This window comes from Aythya marila, assembly GCF_965140915.1.
Source record: "Aythya marila genome assembly, chromosome: 8".
Lineage (NCBI taxonomy): Eukaryota > Metazoa > Chordata > Aves > Anseriformes > Anatidae > Aythya > Aythya marila.
Window position 1 is genome coordinate 11,774,625 of NC_139049.1, and position 24,013 is coordinate 11,798,637.

At 52.5% G+C, this 24,013-nt stretch overlaps 1 protein-coding gene across 1 annotated transcript in view; it reads left to right on the plus strand.

Annotated features, from left to right (window-relative positions):
- ACBD6 (acyl-CoA binding domain containing 6) overlaps positions 1 to 21,297 on the plus strand; it is a gene marked incomplete at its 5' end in the record, with an annotated part of 73,864 nt that extends 52,567 nt beyond the window's left edge. The window contains 2 exons of the mRNA XM_082766447.1: positions 18,056 to 18,086; positions 20,834 to 21,297. Of these exons, the coding sequence (XP_082622573.1) occupies positions 18,056 to 18,086; positions 20,834 to 20,988 (186 nt within the window). The 3' untranslated portion in view covers positions 20,989 to 21,297. The remainder of the gene's footprint in view (positions 1 to 18,055; positions 18,087 to 20,833) is intronic.
- Between the last annotated feature and the right edge of the window lie 2,716 nt (positions 21,298 to 24,013).

Consider the following 24,013-nt stretch of genomic DNA (forward strand, 5'->3'; position numbering starts at 1 on the left):
AAAAAGAGAAGAAATTAATTCTCTGCTGGAATTCTTGTGCAAAAGTGCAGCTGCACAGGCTTGGGTTTTTCCAGCCTGGACATCAGATGAGCTTCCTTAGCCAGCTGTGCAAGAATGGTTTGTCCAAGAAGCTCCTACTTCTGCCATGTCCACCCAGCAGTTTCCTCCGGGTAAGGGATTCCCACAACTCCTGCTTTGAGACATTCCTGCACTCACCTGGACTTCAGGGGAGGTTTCCTGGGGGAAGCAACACCCCAAATCCCAGAAACAGAGTAGTTAATGGTGGATAGATTAAGAGACAGATATAATTCAATGAATTTGCCAGTGCAAGCAGAAGAATCGAGTCCTTCCTCCCTGTCTCCCTTAGTTTTGGTGCAAGAGGAGGCTGCCGGGAGGGCAGGAGGACATTGAAGCACTCCCTCCCGCAGCAGGTCACCTCGCTGTGTGTCAGGCACCGGCAGGCAGAATGGGAATTAAGTCAAAATTAACCTCAGTCGGGAAACCCCCTAGCCCCGCTTTATTTGGCCATTTAATTGAATTAACGACGCCGTGTAAGCGTGCTGACCCCCAGATGTAAACTGCTCCTCCCTCCCCATTTCCCTCCTTCATTCCCTCACGCTAACGGAGCCGGTGGGGATGTGACTGCAGAGAGAGGGAGAAAAAGAGGGAAAAAGGCTGGAAATAAAAGGAAAAAACTCCAGCCTGGTGCAAACCTTTCCCTTCAGTGTCACAGCTGCGCTCACCGTGCTGTGATCTTTGGTGCCGCTAAGCTGATTGCGCCCGCTGAGGGGTTCATCCACCTAATCCCGCGGTGCTGCAACTGGTTGCTTTCTATTTAAGCACAATTTGTATTTTTTTTTCCGGAGAACTAAAAGTCAGTTTGGCTTCAGTGGACTCTCGAAGTGGGTCAGGCTGTTACGGGGACCCACTTTTTGACGTTTGCTTGGTTAATACAGGAAAATAGGACGCATTAGTGGGCTCCGCGTCCTAATGGATGCTCTCGGGCTGAGAGAGGTCTCTGCATGCATTAGGGCTCACGGCGTCTGGCGTGGTTTGGGAGGGATGGATTCAGGAGGGATGGATTCAGGAGGGATGGATTTGGGAGGTGCTGTGCTGCCACTTGGATGCCGCAGCAATTTTGGTTTTGCTTGCGTGGACAAACCACGCCGGCACAGGCTGTGCATCTAAAAGGGACTCTAATGGGAGATGCCAATAGGTTCGATTGATTTCATTAATTTAATAATCAATTTAAATCCAGTTCTCAGTTATTTTTCCAAGGAAGGGTTGATTCCCATTTGTTAACAACCATTAAACCATGTTCATTTGCAACTAGATACAGCCTTCATGGTAAATTCAGTTCTCTTGCTAACCAGATACACAATACCTGTGCGTGTTTATTTAATTTAACTTAGAGTAGTTTAACCTACTTCATTCACACTCTTAATTTTTAGGTGCATATGAATTGAAGTTAGAATTTCATTGAAAAGCCTTTTCACTTTTCAAATTCTCCTTAAAAATAAATTGAAATCTCACCAGAAGTATGGTGATGGGGCTTGGTTTTGGAAGGGGGAAAATAAACAGAATTGTATTTGTGTTTGTGAATAGCACATTTAGGAAAGGAGATGTTTACTACCAGAATGTGTCAGAAACCCTTCCTGCCCAAGTTTTGTTAACAAAATCAGGGATTTTAGGAGCAAAATGAAGGAGTTACTGAAGATTAGCTTAGGTTTCACCTCTGCTCTTAACCATTCTTAAGACCTAGTAGGTCCATTGCCTCCTACTTCATTTTTATCCAGAAATAGTTCAAAGCTATTCTAATACCTCAAAAGAGTTGTTACAGGAGCTTATTGTGTGACTTACCTGGTGATTTTCTTCAGATAGCAGGCATCAGATGCATGCTGCTTGAAAACATACGTTATTTTCCATTAACTGCAGTGATTTTATGGGGTTGTATTCTGCTTGAGCCATCACTTAGGACAACCTGATTTCAAATATATTATTGAAGTATTTTTATTTTAGCAGAAAAAAAATAATTTTATGCCTTTCAAGCACTAAACAACATTAGTTTTATTTGGTAGGAGGTTCTAAAAAAAGATTTTTTTCATGATTCCAAATACAACTTTTCTTATAAACTCTAAAGCCCCATTAAAACTGGTAGAACACATTATTTCAATTCCTTCTCGTCGTTAAGGCTTACTTGTTTAATTGGACAAGACCTGTAAAGCTGCTCGGTAAAAGTGGGACAAGACTGAAGATAACACAGGTGTGCACAAGGATGCTAACCCACTTGTGGGGGGTCTAGCTGGCAGCTGGGACAGTTCCAGTTCCCACCTTGTGCTTTTCAGGTTTGGGCTCTTGCTTATTTTGTCTCCCCAGATTACCGAAGGAAGGCAAGATTCTCACTAATGGAGGCTTACGTGTGGGCAGATCTTATTAGGAGAGGGAAGACCTAGCGTGGAAAAGGACAGCACGTCCTGCTAGTCAGAGCGTGGGGAGCTCAGCATCCTGAAACTAATCCTGGCTGTGGGCTGTGCTCCTTGTTTGACCTTGAGTAAATCAGACAGTCAGGTTTTTTCTTCTGCGTGTGTCTCGGTTTCTGTAACTGTAACATGGGAGCATTATGTGCATATATCCCTGGGTCTTGCCTAGATTAATAAATCAATATTTGTAAAGTAAGCCTCGATAAATGCTAACTGTATTAATACGTGTGCTCGAACCTTGCACAGAAGTTTGGGAACACGCCTGCATTGCTGCCGTGCGAGTGCCTGAAGTGCATCAGGGGCTCTTGGCCAGGGGTGGTCGGCTGGGAGAGACCACTTTGGGCTGTGCTCGTCCTCCCAGGGGACCGCCTGTAGCACAGATCTGCCAGGAGGTCTTGAATACAACTTTTCCACTTAACATGCTCCCCCATCACCCACTGTCAGCAATGAGATTAAATTCTGTACGACTGCAGAGGACGTTGCATGATTAAAATCCTCTTTTAGAAATTAATATGTACCATCGCTCTGGAGCACGGTGCCTCTTCTCCGAGAAGGGTATTGTCTCCTGAGCACTCAAGGTGGGAAAAGCCACCAAGTGAAGCTGTCTATCTTGGAATTTTATGCTGCTGCACAGTTGCTCTGCTGACAGCTACCGCTGCATGAGATCACAGGGACCTGGGGACTTCTCCCTTCCCAGGGTCACAGTGACGTGGGGCACGGTTTGCAGGATAATAAAAGGAGGGTTTCAAACTTCTAGGTCCTATCAAGAAAGGGAAGGATTTCCTGAAGGAGAGGGATGATCCAAGTCCACAGCAACCCATTCTCCATAGCAACTCTTTTCCACATCTGGGCATCCTGAGCAAAATCCCCTTGCCCCCAGGTGAGGCATGGCAATTCCTTATCTTGCTGCCCACATCAGCCTGAAGAAATCAGCAATCAGCACATTTGCACATCCAAATTCAGCCTTCAGACACTGGCACGGCCACAGAGGTGCCTTGTACACCAGTTTTGTGTGCTCTCACCAAGCAGGGCTGCTCGTTTGGTCCAACCTGAAGCTCCCCAGTTGCCATTTCCATCCTGCTCCAGGTGCTGGGAGGCTGCGTGGTGTAACTGGGAGGCACAGCAGGGTGAGTTACCCTGGGTGGGTTGACAGGTTTCTGGAGGAGCTTTTCTGGAAGGTAAAGGATATTTTGGATATTCGGATACCCCTGCTGAATACAGCCTGCAGGCTCTGAGAAACAGGGCTCAGCAGCCCTGGCTGTGCCCAGCAGCCTCCCTTTTCACATGCACATCCTTAGTGCCACACAAAGCAACCAACAAGAGCAAGCCCCACAGGTGTTCCCTGTTAATATACACGGGGAAAGTGATTGCTGCCAATTTAAATCCTGCACTGAAGGTGGTTCATCCTTCTGTGAGGTCTCAGATGCTGTTGGTGGGGGTAAGCATGTTTGCTGCTCTGAATTATCTATTGAGAAACTGCTTCTGTTGCCAGCCCATGCTTTGGGGTTGGTGTCCACAGGGTGAGTTCCCCCACTTGTGGCCAACATCACACCTTGCTGGCTGGGGTAGGGAGTGAAAATAGCAGCTGTGTCTGTTGTACAGCCCCAAGGGCTTGGGGTTAGAGCAGGCTGAGTGATGTTTCTAGGCTCGTGCCAGGTGATTACGCTGCATGGGATTGATTCGGGCCACTGTTTGTGGGTGGAAGTCAGTGAGAATTTACATTCCTTATCATTCTTTTACAATATCCAACGAATACTTGAAAATTAATCATTGGAAAAGAGAAGGGAAGATTTATTTTCTTTAAAAACAGAAGTCCTGAGTTTTATCTGTTAATTTTTTTTTCCTAATGTAGCTTTGGAAGTGTATAAAAATGTGTATTTCAGAGGGGAGAAATCTGATTTAGGGGAATGCTTTTTCATCTGAGAGTGTATATAAAGCTGTGCCTTTATTTGCTGTTAATATTTGCCTGGTATTTGAGTCCAAAATGAGCTTGTTAAAGCACTCTGCCCTCGCTGCCTTTAGTGGGTGGCAGGCAGCACTTCCACTCCTATTGCCCAGGCTTCCCAGGAATTGGAATAATGATTTCTCCTGTGAAATTAGGCTTTGCTGAGTTAGGCTTTCATGGCTATTTCTAATCCAAAAATTAACCAAAAATCTTCTGAGCATCTAGAAGAAGTCTTTAAACAACATAAAGGCTGCAAACCTTTTTTTTTTTTTCTTCCCACCAATAAAAGCAAGTTTTTTAAATAGTGATTTTTTTTTTTCTGGACTTTGTTTTCTCTGCCAGCTTCCCACTGTGCTTGGTTCTCCTGTTCCCCAAGTTAAGCAGGAGCCCCCAGAGGGCTCCGGGGTTTTGCTCAAGACCCTTGCTGTAGCAGGTTTCTTGTACTTTAACAGCCTGAGCATCTCTCACCTTCCTAACTTGCTCCGGGAGGGCCCTACCTTCCTGCTCGTGGCTGTGCAGGATTTAAAAGGAGTTTGTGTTCCTTCTCTTCCCACAGTCCTGTGGTGTTCTTAGAACATTAATTCAGAGTGTTTTAGAGAAATAGCTGTCCTTAGAAACGTGCTCACTGGCTGATTCAGGTATACAGGCTAAGGGCTCCAGAATAAAATCGTGCAGATGTCTGCAGGGTGGGCACGCGTCCAGCACATCCCATCCAGGCTGGAGATGCACCTTTTGTGTTGTGCCAGCGGAGCCCAGAGCATCCCGTTACCCTCACCTGTGCACTTCTGATCACTCCTCTTTGGTTCTGAAACGATGCTTTGCAGTTAGGTATAATTCAGGCACGTGTGGCTGCAGGTTTTACTGTACCCATCGCCGCCCCCAGACCATGCAGGTGCCTCAGGAGCATGCCTCCAGTCCTGCCCTCCTGACCCACTCCAGTCCTCGCTGTGGGCAGACACACGGCCGTGCCCCTCGCTAATTCCCCTCCTGTAGCTCCAGGCACACGGGGATGTGTGCCCCAGCTGGAAGGCACGTGGCACGTTTGGAGGCCTGCTGGCAATGTGCAGCCCTGGAAATGCCAGGACAAATGTGCTGTGGGATCGCAGAGCACGCTTTTCCCCACGCCTGGCAGCTGGAAACACCCACAGGCTCATGGCTCCCGGCAGCTCAGTCCTGTTTTTCTATCAGAAAACCAAGAATCTGGGGGAATTCACAAAAATGCCACCTCAAAGCAGGCACACGGTTTCCAAACTCTGCCTTTCTGCGGCTGTTAGCGGGAGGGTCGATTTGGGTCAAAAAGAAGGCAAACGCTCCTTTCAGACCACTTCACGTTTGGTTTATGGACCTGTTAAGGCAGCGGGATAATCCCTTTAGCTCACCCGTGTAATTCCTAGTGAATATTTATTTTAAAGTGACTTCTGTGCCCTCCCTCATTAGCGGAGGCTGGTAATGCATCTCCCAGCTGCCGGGCAGTGGCTGACAGCGGGAGGCTCTCTCCTTTTGTCTCCTTGTGGGGTTTTTAAACCAACTCTTGCTGGTTTAACCCCTCCAGCTCACCTCTAACCGTGGGGAAGAGGGTCCTGAGCCCGGGCTGGGCTCTGAGTGCTGGGCACCAGCCCTGCTGGGGGAGGACGGAGCCGGCGGCGGGTTCAAGGACGCGCTCCTGCGTTAATGTGCGCAGACATGCTCCCTCTCTTGCACTGATTGGCAAGGTTAACCCGGGGAGGCTGCAGCTTTTTCAGCTGATTTGATTAGACCCACTGCTTTATCCCATTTCCCCCACCCCCTCGGCCCAGCACCTCCTGATCCTTTTAGCGCAGCCCTTGCTCCGGTGAGCAGCCCTTCGGATCTCACCCCCCTCCACCACCGTCCTTTTCTGATTTTCGTGCAGAATTTTGACATGAAGCAGATGATGCAGCCCTAAAGGGAAGAGCAGGCAGCGGGGTCTCAGCCTCAGGGGTGTGTTATCGTTACTCATCAAGGGGCTGCCTCCTCTTCCTCGCTCCCCCCGGCTCTGCCCGCTCCCGGTGTGCCTGTGTGAGTTTGGGGACTGGAGGGTGAGGCTGACATGACCCCAGCAGGACGCCTGTTGCCCTCCAATTCCTTCTCTGCCTCCAAAACTGGGGGCAGGAGGGAATTATGTAGGCAGGACCAGCTGATGGTCCCCTGTAGCCCAGAGGTTGCTTGAAGTCTCGTCTCTGATGCTTCGATGTGGGTTCCTTCATCCCACAGATGCAGCCTGGTCCCAAAGCCACACAAACCACATCACATTTTAGCAGCAGTACCCATGATTTTTCTGGGCAGAGGTGGCTGTGGTCCCCTGGGAGCAGCACCAGTGGCACCAGTGCCAGGCCCCAGGGCTGCCAGATCCTCCTTGGTGTTTCTCTTACACCGCGGAGGCGAGCGCTTTGTGTGCCTCGGGTTGTCAGTTCTGGGCTCCATCCCTCGTATTAAGCTGATGCCTGTCATATTAAATACTCCAGGGAAATTGGGAGCCTTGTGTCAGCGTGCCTAAGTGCCTCTTGCCAAGTCTCTCTAGTCCTCATAAATAAATAAGTGAAGCCCATAAATTACAGGCGCTCACAAAACCGAGAGCGCCCAAACTCCCAGATGGAAATTACCGGGGGGAGACCGGCACTGCTGCATTTTTGGGAACCCCACACTGACTGGGGGAAGGTCCAGCGGGGCTCTTTGTCACACCTTCATGGCCAGAACCGACCTAAACCGATGTGGGTTGAGGAGCTCAGCCCAAACAGGGGCTGGGTCCGGCGAACAGGACCGACCCCACGGACTCGCCCTGGGGAAGCAGACAATCCCCCGCACACGATGTATTAAACCTTGACACACTGCATTACTTAAGAGGTCTCGGGGAAAATTAAAACCCTTTCGACTGGGTTTTGCAATGCAGGGGAAATTTTAGTGACATTTAAAAGGTTTCTCTTGTGTTCCTCTAATGGGATAAATAAAAAAAGGCTTGTTTTAGGCCAGCAAATGGGGGGACAATCCAATTTCCCTGATTCCATCAAGACACTCTTAAAGCATTAGCTCGTGCAGTTTTGAAAAAAAACACACACACACGACAGGCTGACCCCTCTGCCTGATGGCTTTGAGAAGTGTCCTGATGCGGAGGTGCCCGTCCCACCCCGTGAGAGTGCTCAGAGCCCACGGGCAGCGCTCCTCAATCCGTTCTGCCCTTAACCTGCTTAGGGGCAAGCTGTGCAGGAGGGGGCACAGCCACCACTTTGTGATTCACCGCAGCCATCCACGCCGCTCTGCAGGGGCTGTGCTCCTTCAATTTGGTGCTTTGGCTCTCGGGAGGGGAAAAAAAAATAAAAATGATGTTAACTGGTAACGTTTCTGATGAAGGAATGAAATCTTTGCGTTTTTTTTTTAATCAGTGTTTTGGCTCAAAATAAATACAGGTCCCCCCCCGTGGAAAGCTGTATTTGCAGCTCGGGATGATTAATGTGTCAATACTTAGATTTGGGGGCGTTCTGGGGGTGGATAACGGGAGGTACTGAGCCGTTCACCTCTGGGTCACCGCTTCAGCTCTGCCCCGGCTCGGTGGCCACCACGGGTGGGTGCCATCTGCTCCCCAGCAGCCCACCCCGTGCACTGGGCTGGTCCCAGCTCTGCGCACTGGGGCAGATGTTGGGGTCCCAGCAGGCTCCCAGCGGCTTTTTCCAGGCCGCCGAGCTCAGCCCTCGCCGTGACTTCGGCCCCAGCCTTCGGCTCGGGCCGGGTGGCTCAGGGGGACCTTGACCTCCTGCCGTGCTCACACGCCCCGTGAGCAGCCAGCCTGTTATCCCTGCCACGGCTGGGGTATCGCCTTCAAAAAGCGGGGCATCCCCGGCCATAAATCTGGCTGTCGGAAAGCCGGCCGCGGTTTCCCCTGCGCGCCTCCTGGTCCTGCTGAATTGCATTAGGATCGCCGCTGTCGCGCTCTGAAAGAGCCCTTTAAAGCGAAGAGCAGTTCTGCATCTCGCTAAATAAGTGATGACAAACCAAACTGCCCAGATTTAGTCTGGCTATATCTTAATGGCGCTGTGGTTCCTCCGAGAAATCCCGGTTACTGACAGTGTGATGACCCGAGGCACTTTTCCCCAGATGTTTTTCCTATCTTTTTTTTTTTTTGCCTTCTGTATTGGCACTCGATTAAAAGCTGGTTGGAAAGCCGACTGTCTGCGGGTGAGCAGCACTAATAAACCTTTATCCTCCCTATTTCTCGGCTCTTCCAGCAGGAATTGGTCCCAAAGATCGTAAACCGGGAGGGGAGTTTTCGGAGTGCAGCGCGGAGCTGTGCTGGATGATAAAACGAAAGAGCAGCTTCATGCACAAAGGGCCTTATAAAATAAAATAAAAAAAATGATAAATTAGCTACTGACACAGCTCACAGAGGCTGTGAAAAGGCCTTTAGATGTCACAGCCCTTGGAGGTCAAGAGGCAGGAGCCTCTTACGTCGGCTCCGGCCGCAGCGTCTCCCTGGCAGTGCTCCACTTGGGGCAGGATCCAGGCTCTGATGCCTTCCCCCTCTGGCAGACGGCTGCGAGTGCGCGAACGCCCTCTCTAATTCCAGATTAGCCACAGAGAGCAGCCGTCGGGCTTAAGGAGCAGGCGTGCTCGGGAAGAAGGGCTTGTCTGGAGGCTGCGGGGCACGGCGCTGTCCTGAGGTGCTTCGGGGTGGCTGGGCCAGCTCCCTGGTACCACATTTGCTCTAAAGGAGCGGAAAAAAAATGCCTGTTGGGCTGGGGGCCACTGTAATTCATCTGCCCACTTACCCCAGCCTTCCCCAGGGCATAATTCAGTAAAATCCAGAGCTCATTTAGTGGGGTTTTATAAAGCCAAACCCATGGTTCAGACCATCTGAATGCGGTAAGTTTTGATTTTGCACAGCAAGCTGGAGAAGGTTTATGAGACCAAAACGGAGTCTCCAGATTCTTTATCCTCACCAGTTTAAAAGCAAAAAAAAAAAAAAAAAAGGAACTGAGACATCCCTTAGACCACGAGCAGTGCCTCTGGTCCTCCTGGTACACATCTCCCCACGCCTGGTCCGTGCCCAGCACTGCTCCTGGCTGCGGCACAGGGATGCAGGGATGCGTTTTGCAGCTCCTCCTGTGCAGCGGGATTGCAGCCGTGCCTGCAGTCGTGGAAACTGGCTTCAGGAGGCTGAAACCTGGCTTCCAGCCCCACAGCTGCTCTTGCACTCCTGCACGCCTGCAGTGTCTCAGCCTCACCCTGCCTTTCTCACCCTGCTTTGCCTGAGCTGGGCAGACTCGATGGATCTGCGCAGACACCTGTGCTGAGCAAACTCCTGTGTTTGGTGCTGCTCTGGCCCATGCAGGGATGGTTTCTGTGCTTTCTCTTGGGTTTCTTTATCTCTTAAAAGCCACCCAGCTCTTGGCTTTGAAAATGACACATTAAGCAGAGAGGACATGGAGAGCTGCAGGGTGGCAGCTCCCGTGCCATTAAAGTTGCCGGTTAAAGGTGCAACACCTCCCTGGCCACCCCCGGCTGTGGGTTCAGTCCTTCCTAGGAAAAACGGTGATTTACAAAGTCCCGAGCCCCTCTGAACTCTTTTAAACACAAGCCTCGAAGTCGGAAAGGACTCAGGTAAACAGAGCAGCAGCAGCAACACCCTCAGCTTGCGCCCACCCCGCTAATTTCGGCAGCCCCATGGAGCATCCTTCTCTCTCATGGGGCAGAGCTGGTGCTGGGTGCTGGATCTCACCCTGCTCACGTTATCTCCAACCCTGCTGCAGGACAGGGGAGCCGTGCTCAGGACGGTGCCTGCTGCCCGCTAAGCTCCCTGCTCCCGGCCACACGTGCTGCCCCGATAGCCGACAGCCGGTCCCACGCGGGCACGGTGCCAGCGGTGACTTTACAGGCTTTGTGGCGGAGATTATTTAAAGGAGATTAACCCTTCTAAACCCCTTAGATTTTAATTATTTCTGTATGTATTTATAAAACCCGCAGTCTGCTGGTTCCAGGGCACAACTGCCCCAGTCCCCATCCGTAACCTGGATTCGGGAACGCACAGCGCGGCCCTATTACAGGACAGGGCTGGGGGCGTGCTGCTTAGTTATTTATTTACTGCCCTGCTGGAACAATCGACGAAGCTGAAACATTCAGCTTTCCGACTGTAAAAGGAGCTAATAATGAGGGTGACGTTAAAATAACGCTGCATTAATTGAGCTGTTTGTGAGCCCTCGCTAATTGTTGCGCTTCGGGCAGCCCTGCCCTTAGCGCACGCTGCTGCCTGGGGAGGTAGGGAGGTAGGGTCATGGCACTGGCAAGCAGGGGAGGGAAGGAGAGGGAGTCCTGCTTTGTTCCTTCGGTCTTTTATGTTGGTGTTGTCAAATGACAAAGCCTGGAAAGTCGCCCAGGTAGCGCTCAGAGGAGAAAACCAAAGGGCGTGCGCCTCCATCCTTTGATGCTCTCTCCTATTTGCCCTGTTAGTGCTGGGCTTATTGGGTTTGTTAGAGTTAGGGAGAGATGGAGGGAAGGTTTGCACTCTGCACGTGAGCTGGAAAATCCAAATATTTCCACACACCAGTCCCTGCAGGAGGGGCAGGACACCCAGCGGTGGTGGTGAGCGACATTGGGTCAGAGATGCTGCAAAACCCTTAATACAGGTCCCAGTCCCGGCTTGAGGCCGATGGCCCTATTTCTGTGTGTGTGCTGGGATTGCTGCTGAGATGTGATGGTATTTAAATGTGGCTGCTTGTTTCGTAAATACAGACATAAAAGGTGGCTGTTAGAAAGAAACAGACCCCACAGCATTACGGACCCCGATGATCTGAGAAAAAAATAGGTCACTCTGAGGACATTTCCTAAAATCAGATGATTTTATTTATCCTTGCACCTCGAGCAAGGAAATAAATGCTGATAGAGCCAAGGAGCCCATGAATTTTTTTATTTTTTATTTTTTTTCTGGGAGAACTCTTTAACATGCACACGGTCCTACTTCTCCGGTGGTGAACATTTGACCAATATCAATTAATTTCTCATCACGGCCTTTCCATGAGCTAAGAACACATCAGCGGCCCCATTAGGAGGGGAGATGCGCCCGGCTCCCTGCACTGCCCCACTGCCTGCCGAGTGGCAGGCTCAGGAAACCTTCATTTTTCCTTCAAGCTGCCCCAAAATTAATACATATTTGGGGATTTTGGGATTTACACGGGCAAGGTCTTCAGCTGGAAGCACCGGAACCTTGCGCTCAGCCCAGTGCCCTGCAGCGGGGGGGGGAGGAAGCAAAGGGTTAAATTTCGGGGCTGTAGAAGCAGATTGTGTTTTCCTTCTATGATGTGGGCTGACAAGACATCAGTATTCTATTCATCTGTTGGGAATTAGGCTGTTAATCCAATCAATGACTCTTGAGCGAGCCGCAGCCTGCCTCCCCACTGGGGAACAATCGGATCAGACGGGAGATTGTTTAAGAGCAGAGCGCGGTCCCGGTGTCAGGTGGAATTTCCAAGCGTTCCCTAGTGAGTTGGGGATGGGAAAGCTGTCTCAGCCCATTTATCCTGCCCCTTAAATAACCAGGTATCTGCTAAAGTGATAAAGCAGCACACGAGCAGAATGGGGAGCGACGAACTTTTACGCGGGGGGGCAGGGAAGCACCAGGAGAAGGGATATTTGAGCATCACGTAATATAGGGCTACAAAGGAGAGAGAGGGAGCAGCTTTTGGCTGTCCTGTTTGCAGCCTGTGATCATATATAGGTACTTTTGTACGGCTGGCTCAGCTGCAGCACTGTGCTGCCTGTTGCAACTCGAGGCACGGCTCCCTCCAAGGTTTGCATCCCCATCCTTGCAGTGGGACGACAAAGCCCAAATTTTCCAGGTTTTTTCTTACACTAACACACCTCTGCGATGACTGGGAAGGTGCCTGATGCTGGAAGTAACCGAGAGCACCAAATATCCCTTGGGGCACTACAAACACAACCCCTCAGCAGTGCTTGGGTGCACAGATTGGGTCAGGAAGGCACCCCGGGCCAGCAGCCCAGGAGTCGCCGCAGTGCACGAGGTGCAGAAACGCATTTGTTCTGCAGTGAAACAGCCACGCTGCGGGGGGATAGCGAGGTGCGAGCACGGGGTGCTGACAGCAGGGGAGGTGATAAAGCCCACTGAAACTGCACGTGGAAATTGAGGTGCGGAACTCGTCGGGAACTGGGGCGGTGAGGGATTAGCGTGACCCTGGCCCTCTGAACTCCTGGGCCAGCCGGGTTTGGGGGCAGTAGCGGATGCAGGCTGCTATGGGGAGCGAGTTCCTGGGCATCAGGTGCTCTCTGAGCTTTCTGGGATCTGCCTTTAGCAGTAGGTTTGATTGCCTTCAAATCAGAGCACCTAAATGAACCAGGAGTGTATCCTCAAGGCACGGGTACAGGTAGGGAGGTTCCCAGACAGAAGGATCCCCAGCTCCTTGGCTCGGCTTTAAAGGGCTGCTGCATCCCTCTTCCCTCGATCATAACGGTGAATCAAACAAAAGCTAATGCAATTTCCTTTGCCTTTCAGTAGCAGACTGTGCTGTAAGGGTCCGTGCCATTGGAAATGTAATAATTGCTTCTCTATGCAGATCTAATTTATCCAGGAGGCACTTAGGAGATAGCCCCAGTGATAGCCTGGTGATAGGCTCTGGAGAAGGGCTCAAGAGGTGATGATAAAGATCTGTCTAGCACCTTCCAGCCTGGCGGGTATCTGCCTTGAAAGGTATAAAGGGGCAGGAGAGAGAGCTCCTGGAGAAGGACAGCTCAGCACCAGGAGCAAGGGGCACCTGCCAACCCTGCCTGCCTGCTAGATTTAATTGGGGAGCTCATTACGGGATATCCAAGCCCTGCATGGGTTAGCTTGGGTTGTTGCAGACCCCAAATAACAGCTGTGCGTGGCTGGTGCCTGGATTTGGGTTTTGCTTCTGCTGGAAGTTTCCCTGTGTCCTTGGTCCTTGGAGCCTTTGCAGGTGTTAATGATACGTGCCCAAACCCAGGCTGCTGTGTGCAAAATAAGCACAAAAATGAAAATAAAGGCTGTGCTGGGCCATCCACTGAGTTGCCTGGTGGAGTTCAGGCTGCTTGTAGCAGCCCAGGTCGCTCGGTTTCGCGTACTGGTGGACATTAGCATACGAATCCTGGTGCGCTTTTGGCTGCAGTCTCACCCGCAGTCATCCTGGGGATAAAATCTCGGAGAGAAAAAGAAGATGATGAGGTTAAAGTAAATTGTTGGGAAGTTGAAGTCTAAAGTGGAAATAAATGAGAAATAAAACCGTTTTTAAAAGTGGAGGGAAGTATTTTCTTGCGATTTTTCATCTCCCTGGCTTGAGTGAGTCTGTGTCGTGTGGCTGCGGAGATTTATATTCACAGCTCCTAAGCAGTAGTTCAGAGTCTGTATTATCCCAGCCCTTTTTATTCACTCACCTTCTAAAGACGTAGTGTAAATATTTATCTTCGCTGGCCCATCCATGCTGCCCAGGCCCCGCGCTGTTAAACTCTCTTATCACCTCATCGCTCTTATCTGCTGCGATCCCTGCCAACCTTTGGAGCCCGTGAACAGGAACGAGCACGAGTACGCACCTGTTAACATCCCACAGATGAACAGAAAAAAAATGGTAAGGGAGGAAGAGAATACCTTCACGTGCCATCTTTCAGAAGGGAAAGGTTACTATTTGTGTTTTCTGCTGATGTCTGCCCAGCCCCGGGTTCATCACCACGGACCAAAGCCCTTGGGTAAGCAGAGGCACGTGGTGAGCATCTCCTAACCGAAGTGCTCACCCGCAAGAGAAGGGACCAGCTGCCCTGGCTGCACACTGGTGTGGATTTGTTGCTCTTCTGTGCAGAAGAAAAACCCAACGTGGAGCCACTCTTGGCTTTGTTTTCCCTCCTAAATGAAAGGTGCAGGTGTAGGGGGTGTCCCCCAGGCGGTGTCCATGCCTCCCTTGCACGGACAGGGGTTTCTGTAGGCAGCTGGGTGAGGATTTGGTGGGTGTGGAAGATCCCTGTATATATAACACTATTTAAAAAATGCCTGTATGTATGAAAACAGTGCAGTCAGCCAGTGGCACATCTCCACGTGGCAGCGGGAGCTGTGTTAGGTGATGTACACAGCTGCAGGGCTCGGCGCAGACGGCTCTGTGCCGCTGCCTCCCCATCAGTGCTTCCAAAACCCTGTGTCAGGTACACCAGGGAACAGAAATCCCCAAGGAACGAGCTGGGGATGGAAGCCCCGGTGTAATCCTCTCCCTTATAAGACCAAACTGGCGTGCAGTGGCCATAGTACCACTTAAGGGATAAGACAGTCGGTCCATCTGCGCTCGCTCCGTCTTCTCTCATTTCTCTCGCCCAAATTTCTCAGGAGCACCGCGCAATCCCCTTATCCTATAAGTTACCCACTGCCAGCAGGATTTCCACGGAGTGACATCTGTCGCAGACCTTGCACGTAGGAGGCAGCGGTAGTTTTGCAGCATCTTTGTGTCGATGGGTTGGGTAAACACGGACGTTTGTTATTTTTGAAGTTCTTGGCTCGCCAGCCGCTGTTACGGGGCATAACGCAGCGGCTCCCAAAGAGGAAATTGTTGCAAGACAAGCAATATTCTTTTATTTGCATACTCTGTCTTCATATCAGAAGGAGAAGTTGTTGGCTCAAACGCTTACAAGTGAGTGCACTGTCACGGGGCCACACGCGCAGACCAGCGGCATTGCAGGCTCAAACCTGGCTCGAGATGTTCTCTGCAGGAGCCCGTCCTTCGTGCTCCAGAGCACGTTCAGTGCCCGGGTATTTACCAGCCTCCTCACGCCTCTTGGGCCTCTTAGCAGCCTTGGCAGCGGCTTCAAACACCTTTCTGTCTGTCTGTCCTGGTGGGTGATCTGTGCCCGGAGGCATTTTGCCTCCCCGAGACCGGTGGTGGCTGCGGGTCTGCCACCAGCTGCAGCGCTTGCTCCTGGCACGGGAATCCCCGCGTGTAACCATCAGCGATGCAGCTAATTTTAATATTTTAAAGCTAGCCAGAAGTGTGCTGTGCTGTTGTGAGGCTTTGCTGGAGCAGCCACGTGCTTTTTTTGTGGCTACAGCTGAGTTTTGCTGGGGGCACGCAGCCCTGCCATGTAGCGCAGGGCTAGAATAAAAGCTCATTTCCAACTTTCCTGTGCCCTAATACAGAAAAGAAGGGTGCCAGCACTGCGATTACCAAACTTCCCATGCTTGCACTTTGGAAATAACTGAGGGAAGCATTCAGGTTTTTATGTTACAGATCTATAACACGGTTGGTTTCAGTGGGTATCAGTGGGCTCTGGGTTCTGCTGTAGTCGCAGCACCGTGTGATTTACATTTCCCCAACCCCAAAGCTAAAGTGGAGCGAGAAGAAGTAAACAGTCACAACAAACACCCCCTTTGACTCGGCGCTTTATATGAACCAAAGCAACAAATATCCCCGTCGGTTTCAAAGGAGAAAAATTAACAGCTCCAGCTGCACTTCGGGCGGTGTCCTTTGCACCAAGACCAGCTGGAGTTCACCTTGAGACCACATCTGCGCATCGCGATTCGACACAAACATTTCCAGAGCCTGGGAGGTGGCATTCATCTCCTGAAATTTCCCCAGCCATAGCCCTAACACTTACTTTCACGGCCCATCCGATTAGTCCCCAGGTGTGGGCACAGCACCCTGAAGGATGAGCACGGCCCTGCCAGGTGCCCAGCTGCAGCACACGGGGGGCTCCAGAAAACCAAATCATCGAGGGGCTGCCGTCAGCAGCCTCCGGAGGGCATTTCAAGGCCCTTACCGAGGGACCACGCCGGAGCTTTTTCCATTTCCCTGGATTAAAAATTGTCACGGAGGAAACAGAAGCGAACAGCATCGCGTCGGAGAAGTGGAACAAATGGCATTTGGCCAGCGGTCAGGCTCAGAAGGGGAAAAAAAAACACGGTGTAAATAAAGTGTAAACAGCGTTTGCATAACATGGGATTAATAGCTCTTTTTAAAAGCAGTGTCGGGATTGAAGAGACGCATTTTGTGTGCTGGGACCTGCAAAAAGGCCGGTCAGGCAGCCCGATGGTGGCAGTGCTGAAGCAGCAGCGTTCAGCGCAGGCCTTTGGAAGAGGAACAAATGTCTGGAGCATTTCTGGACCAGCCCTCGGCATTTTGCAAGGAGCTTGGAGGCGCAGCTTTCCTCCAGGCAGGGATTTCTGCCAGGGGGCCCCGGGTCCCGTTGTGCCTCTCCGATTCGATCCACCTGCGGGTATTTTTTTGTCGCTGTTGCTGGCTGAAATTTTGAGAGCGGTGATGCAGAGCGGAGCTCGCCTCCCATCCCCCAGCCCGCGCACACCCTGCATATTTTAAAGCCTGCCTCTCCGATAATTCACCCGTGCTGCTGCCGCCTCTCCTCCTCCTCCAGCCCGGCTCCGGTCCGTGCCGTCCCCAGCGCTGCTCCGAACCGCTCTGTGGCTCTGCACCAGGGCCAATTCCTCATTAACACAGAGGAATTAGCAGCTGCCATCCATTGATGGGGTCCGTGGGGTCCCCTTCCCAAAGTTTGGCATCGCAGCGGGGGCCAGGGTAGGAGCTGCAGAAATAGGGTCCCTGCGCCACAGTGCCACCGAGCATCGTTAGTGGCATGGTGGCAGGGGGAAGGAAAAATCTCACCCGCCACCTTTCGTCCCAAAAGGATGTGAAAGAGATGCTTGGGCAGCAAATGCCTGCTCTGTCTGCTGTCTCTGCTGCTCCTGTGCCACCTTGGTGCAGAGTCCCAGGGCAAGGCACGGCAGCTCTCACCCTACACCATGGGTTGGCCCTAGTTTCTCAGCTGGATATGGTTAAAGTCATTGATAATAACCAGCCTGGAAACCAGACATCTCCAAGCAGCAGTTTTCTGTGTGGTTTCTACCTGTTCTCCTCTCCTTTTTTCTCCTTTTGTCGGTTCCAGCATCCATGGTGGGCTGTCGAATTTGCACCTTAATCCCAAAGATGATGGTAATTAAAAACCTAAGTCTCCATAAACAGATGCAAATACATTAAGGAGGCAAGGAGCTGACTTAGAGGCTAATCCCGGTGGGGCAGTGAAAGCAAAGGGGACAGTAATTCCTCCCTGCTGGCGTTTCACCTGCTCCCGTGGCAGGACGAGGCTGCGGCACGGGGCAGTGCCAGCTTTGTGCTGCTGGGTCTGGGGACGGGACACGCAGGAAGAGCAGGGCAGGACACACCAAGGGCTGGTGTCTTCAATCCGAGTTGATTTTTTTTGTTTTGTTTTGTTTTGTTTTGTTTTTTTCATTATGTCCACTATCTTGAGCCGTACAGGCACCCAGGTGCATTACCTGTTTCCTTACTCTCAGTGGGCATCTACAGAGGTAGCTGCCACCAAAGCTTCAGCATTAGTGAGGGTCCCAAAATAAGGTTGCAGGAATTAAATCCTTCATTTTTATGAACTGAATTATACTCATGTTGTTATGCCCGGCTAGGTGCTGGTTGCCCATCAATATGGACCGATGGTGGGTAAGAGCCTGGCCGCTACGTAGCTGGGTGTCCAGGACTGTTGCTCTGGTCAATTAATGTACTGCTGTGATTCACCTCATTTATTGAAAGCTGGCATTTGCTTCTAGCCACACGGCATTGCCTACACCTCTCAAATCAAGTCTCTGTCTCTCTTCCAGGACGGCGAAGGCCAGACTGCGCTCCATTATGGTAAGCTGCCCCTCGCCTTGGTGGTTCCCTCTTAACAGGATGGATTTGCAGCTGGAGCCATGTACAGAAAGCAAATTTCAGCAGGAACATCAGGAGGGAAGATGGGGTTGATTAACCGGTGACCACGTCCATGAGGAATGTGGTCTAACCTCCAAGTGGCCTGGTTACAGGCTGGTTTGGTGCCAGCTGAGAGCACAACAGATCCTCTGCTGCCAAACCAGCTTGCATCACTCCTACAACCGCATGCTGGTTAGATACAAGATTTTGTAGCAGTTCTTTTAATTGAAAGATTGTTCTATCCCTAAATGAGAAAAGTAGAGAGACTAAAGTGACATATGCAGTGCTGACATACAGGGGACAGAAAAAAAAACGATTTAATCTCTATCATAATTTTTTCCAAAATTAAGACATACCCAGTTATTATTTTTTACTCCCTCTCAGTGGCTGTCACTGTGTAATTAAGAGCCTACTTGTCATTCTGAAGTGTTTGTGCCTCCTTCTCTCTTGCTGAGCTCTCCACAAGGACATTAGCAGGATGGCAAAATTGCTTTGTAGCCCATCGGTCCGAGACACAGCACTTGGACCTGGAGCTAGACTACCAGATTCCCGGGCCCTTGAACCAAGACTGCAATTACAGTAATGCAGGAGTATTCCCCCTGTGATCTCTCCTGCAGGAGGCTTCATTTTTCAAATTTGTATCCCTCTGACTGAAGCAGAAAATCTGCTGCGTGGTGCTGCGGTGTCTGGAGAGCAGCACTTCGGTGCCTTGCTCTCTGCCCAGCTCGTTCCAAATTTGGGGCTGGGTGTTTAACGAAAACTTAACTATTTTAACTAACGTTATGTCAGAAGTAGTTTCTCTGCTCCACCTGGCCAGCTCTGGTGTCTAAATAATGGGTTTTCCTTTTTTTTTTTTTTGAAATGTTGTGAGTGTTAAAGGACAATCTTCCCTCAAGTGTTATCCCTGTGAGTCACCTGCGGGGAAGCCTCTGGGTCTCAAGCCCATGGGTCTGGTCTGCAGGAGATTTCCTTCCTAGTTCCCTCATGTATCAGATCTGGCCACAAATCACACAAATCTTGAACCCCTATTAAATGAGGCAATTGCTCTGATTCAAGTGCTACCGGCCTGAAACTGGGGCTCGCCAAAAAGCCGATGCCAGCTCAGTAAGGGCTCCGTAACCGAGGCATTCATTGCAGCACAGGCACCAGAGCAGAACGCGGCCTCCCCTTTTATTCGAGCCTTTTCTGGGAAGGGTTAAGCCCCGGGAGCGGCTGCTTTTAGGGTGTAGCCATCCCTTTTTATGAGCGAGGGCGGCCTGACAGCTGGCCTTGTGGCGACAGCTCTCCTGATTACAGCCGGCGTCGGACCTCAGGATGCACCAGGCTATAAATTCTGCCTCCTTCCACCCATCAGGGCGCTGACCCTGGGTTTAAGTGCAGGTTAAGCGGGGGCCAGCGCTCAGCTGCCTCCCAAAAGCTCCTCTGGCCTGTGGGACCAGCCGGGCACGAGCGTGGCCTCCCACTGAATGGCCTCCTGGTCTTCGCCACCCACCCACCCACCCACCCATCCACCCACCCACCCATCCATCCATCCATCCACCCATCCATCCATCCACCCACCCATCCATCCATCCATCCATCCATCCATCCATCCATCCATCCATCCGCCCACAGGGAATACAAAAATCATTGCCGCTGCCGCTCCCAGAGGAAATCAAGGCTTCTCCGAGCGCTCGCGGCCACGTGGCCGCGGGGTGGGCAGGCTCTCTATCCTCACGGGCGCTCTGTCTTCCCTGTAAAGCACCATCTGTTCGGCTCTGTCTGTGCCGTGGCAGGGCAGTGGGAGGGGACGCTGGAGGGAAAATAAATAAAAAAAAAAAAAAAAAAGGGGGGGGGGGAGAGAGAGAGAAAGAAATTCATCATCTGAACCCTGAGGATTAATGGAGTCGGAAGGCGAACTGCGCTGAATGAAAATTCATCTTCACCCTTGCTGGTGTCAGGGCTGCCGCTCCGGCCCTGTGACAAATAGGGGTTCCCAGGGGGCCATAAATCCACCCCCTCGGGGCATGAGGACGGGCACCGCGGATGCCGCTGCCTTGGCATCCCTGGGCTGCCCCTTTTCCACAGCCACCCCCGGGTGCTCCCTCCCCAGCCCCTCCGTCCGGGCTCCCCCATGTCCCCGCTGCCACCTGCTTCATCATCAGCCCCGTCCCTTTCCCCTTTTTTTATCTTTTTCCATCCGATCTCCAATCGCCGGTTGAATTTATTTTAATTAAACGTTGCTGCTTGTCCCTTTGGGTCAGGACAGAAAAACTGCGGAGTAATGCAAAAGACGCTCTTAATTACTACGTTTAATGGCAAAAAAAAAAAAGAGTTAGTCGGTTATGTTGTAAAAGTTATATAATTAAATTTAATATATATATATATTAAATTAATTATATGAAAGATAATTAAAACCAAGAGACACCAATCCGACAGGAAGCCGCCTTTGCAGTCGTGTAGGGCAGATGGGGCCGGGATGGTGTTGGCTTCCCTAGGACCCATGTGGGAAGGGGAGATAGAGCAATTGGGACTTTTGCTGGTGTTAGCCAGGCTGGGCTCTTCAGCGCTGAGGTTTCCTGCTTTTTTCAACACCCTTTTTTCAACACGACGTCCCTGGGACACCCAGGGGAAGCCACCAGCCACCGCGCCGAGCCGAACGGGGCCTGTCACCACCACCCAGCCCCTAACCCTTCCCTTTCTCCCTGCAGCCGCCGCCTGCGAGTTTTTGGACATCGTGGAGCTGCTGCTGAAGTCAGGAGCCGACCCCAGGCTGCGGGACCAGGAGGGCTGCCTGCCGGAGGAGGTGACGGACTGTAAGGCCATCAGCTCGGCCCTGCGGCAGCACGCCGCCGGCGGGCCCTAACACAGCCCCATCCAGGACATCGAGGCTTCAGAGCACGGGGTCTGGGCTTTCGGGCTCGAAGGCTGGCCCCCCGCGGGCAGGACGGGCGCAGGGCTGTGCATGCTCGGGCATTTATCGCTGTTTTTGGGGTAGAGAGGCCCGGATAAGGCCCTGCTGTTGTTTTACTGTCTTCGAGGCCGCTCCTGGCCGGGCCGCTCGCCTCTTCCCTTTGGGGTGAGGCCCGGTTTGTTTTTATTTTTCTTATTTTTTTTTTCTCCTGGGTCCAAGCAACGTGTTATAAATAAAAACAAGCACAGCGTCGGGACGGTGCCTCCGCGTGTTCGCCTCGTTGGGACGCCGTGGGGATGGGTGCCCCCATCCCGGGGAAAAGAGGGCTGAAATACAGCGGGGACTCGAGCCACTTCATGCGTCCTCTTTGCTGGTTTCAACCTAGCAGGAAAAAACCCACAGATTGGGTTTTTTGGCTGACACTGATGGCGTTTGCTGTGCTGGCTCAGCCTCGGCACAGCACGGGGCTGCTCCTCTGGCCGGGGGGCTCCAAGCCCCCTGCCCTCACCGGGGAAGCTCAGCCCTTCTGCCCACCGACACCACGGAGGGACCCTGGGCTTGACGGATGCACCAGGCAATAAAAAAATCTCTCTTAAACCCGGGGTGCAAAGCGGTAGCGACGAGGCCCCGGCTTTCAGGGAGCACATCTGGGGGCTCAGCACGCAGCCCTGGAGATGTTTATAGCACTTTAGGTCTGTTTGTGAGGTTGGAGCCTTTCCAAAAAAAGCAGGGGGCGGTGGGGGGGGAAGAGAAAGACATATATTATTGTTTATAATCTGCTTTATTCAGCCAAACCTTTTCCCCAACAGCCTTGCGGATTGCTGCTTAAATCCCCCAGTGCCTTTAACTACCGATACAGAAAGTGGTTAATGTGCATTCGGGCTAAGCTTGGCATCTACTCCAGGAAATCACTTTAATTGAGAAGCATTAAATGTTAAAATGATTAAAATATATAAAGCCAACACACCGGTGCCCGTGGTGGGGCTCAGCGCCCCCAGCACCTCTCACCTGCACCCACCTTGGGCGTTTTTGGGGTGCCGGGGGGGCAGTGGCAGGGATGGAGGTGTCCACCCTGAGCCCTCCCACCCTGCACGAAGCAGCACGGCTGGCGTGAGGTGTGCCAGATCCGCGCCGAGCTGCCAAAACTGGCATCACCCATCCCAGCTGCCGGGACGTGGCCACCAAGTCGGTAAGGTGCCTCCATGGGACAAGCCAGAGCCACCCCATCTCCATCCCAGTCCTGGGGACCCCAGGCTCAACCTCACCCGAATTATTGCCCACCCAGTATCCCGGGGAGGGTTTCAGGTGGCTGCTGAGCCACTGCCCCCCCGGGCGGGGAAGAAAAGCCCAGAGACAGCGGCTGCTAAAGAGCGTCCCGAGTTTATTTTACACGGCGCGCCCTCGGTGCGGCGGGCTGACCGTACACAGCTCATGCCATCGCGCAGGAGGCAGGGTACAAAGCAACGCCCCGGGCCCAAAATTTGGGGCAGGGGGCAGGAGAGGGGATGTTGTGTCTCCCCAAAGACATGGCAATAAATAAGGTTTTATTCTTTGATTTCATTTTTATTTTTTTATTTTCTCTCTTTTTTTTTTTTTTTTTTTCCCCAGGAAACAAGACTCTCACTTTCTGGAACTGTACAAAATTTACACAGCGAGGGGAGGGGGGGGACATTTGGCCTTGTCATGGTGTGGGGGGGTGGACAGCAAACAAGCACAGCCAGTGGGGACCCCCTGCAGGGGTCTGGCCCCCGATGTCCCCCCTCCCACCATCCCAGGGCTCCCACCAGTGGCCGGGAGCTTGGCACAGAGCAGCACCAAAGGGGGGCACGGCAGGGGGGGCACATGGGTGCAGCACTGACACACCCAGCTGGGGGGCAAGGGCACGGCCTGGCGATGTGCTTTCTTCAGCTGAATGTTTAATTCTTACTCATTTATTTATTTTTTTTCTCCCTTTTGCTTTCTGGGCTCTGGCAGCAGCCCGCACACCCCAGGGGCACCGAAGGCCCCGGCAGCAGGGCTACGAGGCGCTGAGCTGGGTTTCAGCCATCGGATCAAGTGCCTTCAGCCTGCTGTGTGCGTGCACCCAAGGGTGCCAAAACCACCCCAAGGCCCCCCCCATGCTGGCTGCACCCACACGCCGTCCTGCTACCTGGAGGAGGTGTGTGGCCGGGGTTCACCCCCGTGTGCCCTTCGCTCCTCACCATGCAGCTGGCAAAATGCCCTTTTCCCCTCTGTTTTTCAGGGAAGTTGTTGCCATACCCAGGAGCAAACAGGCTCGCCTCACCCCCCTGCTCCCCACCGCCTTTGGCCGCATCCCCTCTCCCCGTGCCAGCCCCGCGCATCCCGGCCACGACCGATATTTTGGGCCTCTCGGGCTCAAGGTTTTTTTTTTTCCCCGTTGCAATTCCTCCGTGCCGTGCTCGCGAGGCACAGCCCGCAGTGATGCACCGCGAGCGCTCCTGCACACCCGGGGATAAATCACGGCCCCGCAGCCGCAGGGCGACAGCTCTGCTCCCACCCCGCCGCCACCACCCGAGCCTGGAGCCAGCGGCATCACCCCCGGGAGGGGTCAAAAATAAACCCTTCTGCAATATAGACTTTGCCTTCCCTGATTGTCCTCCCCTCCCGCCTCCATCCCGCCCGAGCACGTGGCTCTCCGCCAACACGGGGAGGGACGAGGCTGGAGCAGGGCCGGTGCCCCCCTTCCCCACTGTGCCGCCCTCACCTCCCTTGTGCTTACACCCAAAAGCATCCGACCCCGTCCCCGCCGAGCCCCGGACATCACCAATGCCCTGGGGACGCCCCCGTTCCCCCTCCCCGTGTCCCCAAAAAGCCCTCCGTGTCCGATTCCCACGGGAGATCCTGGAAACATCTCACGTCCCGGCGGGCGCCTCCGGCGGTGCTGCGTTTGCGGGCTGCTGGCGGAGGGGGTGGGAGCGGGTTTGCGAGGGGGGCCGGGGCGGGGGGCGAGCGGCGT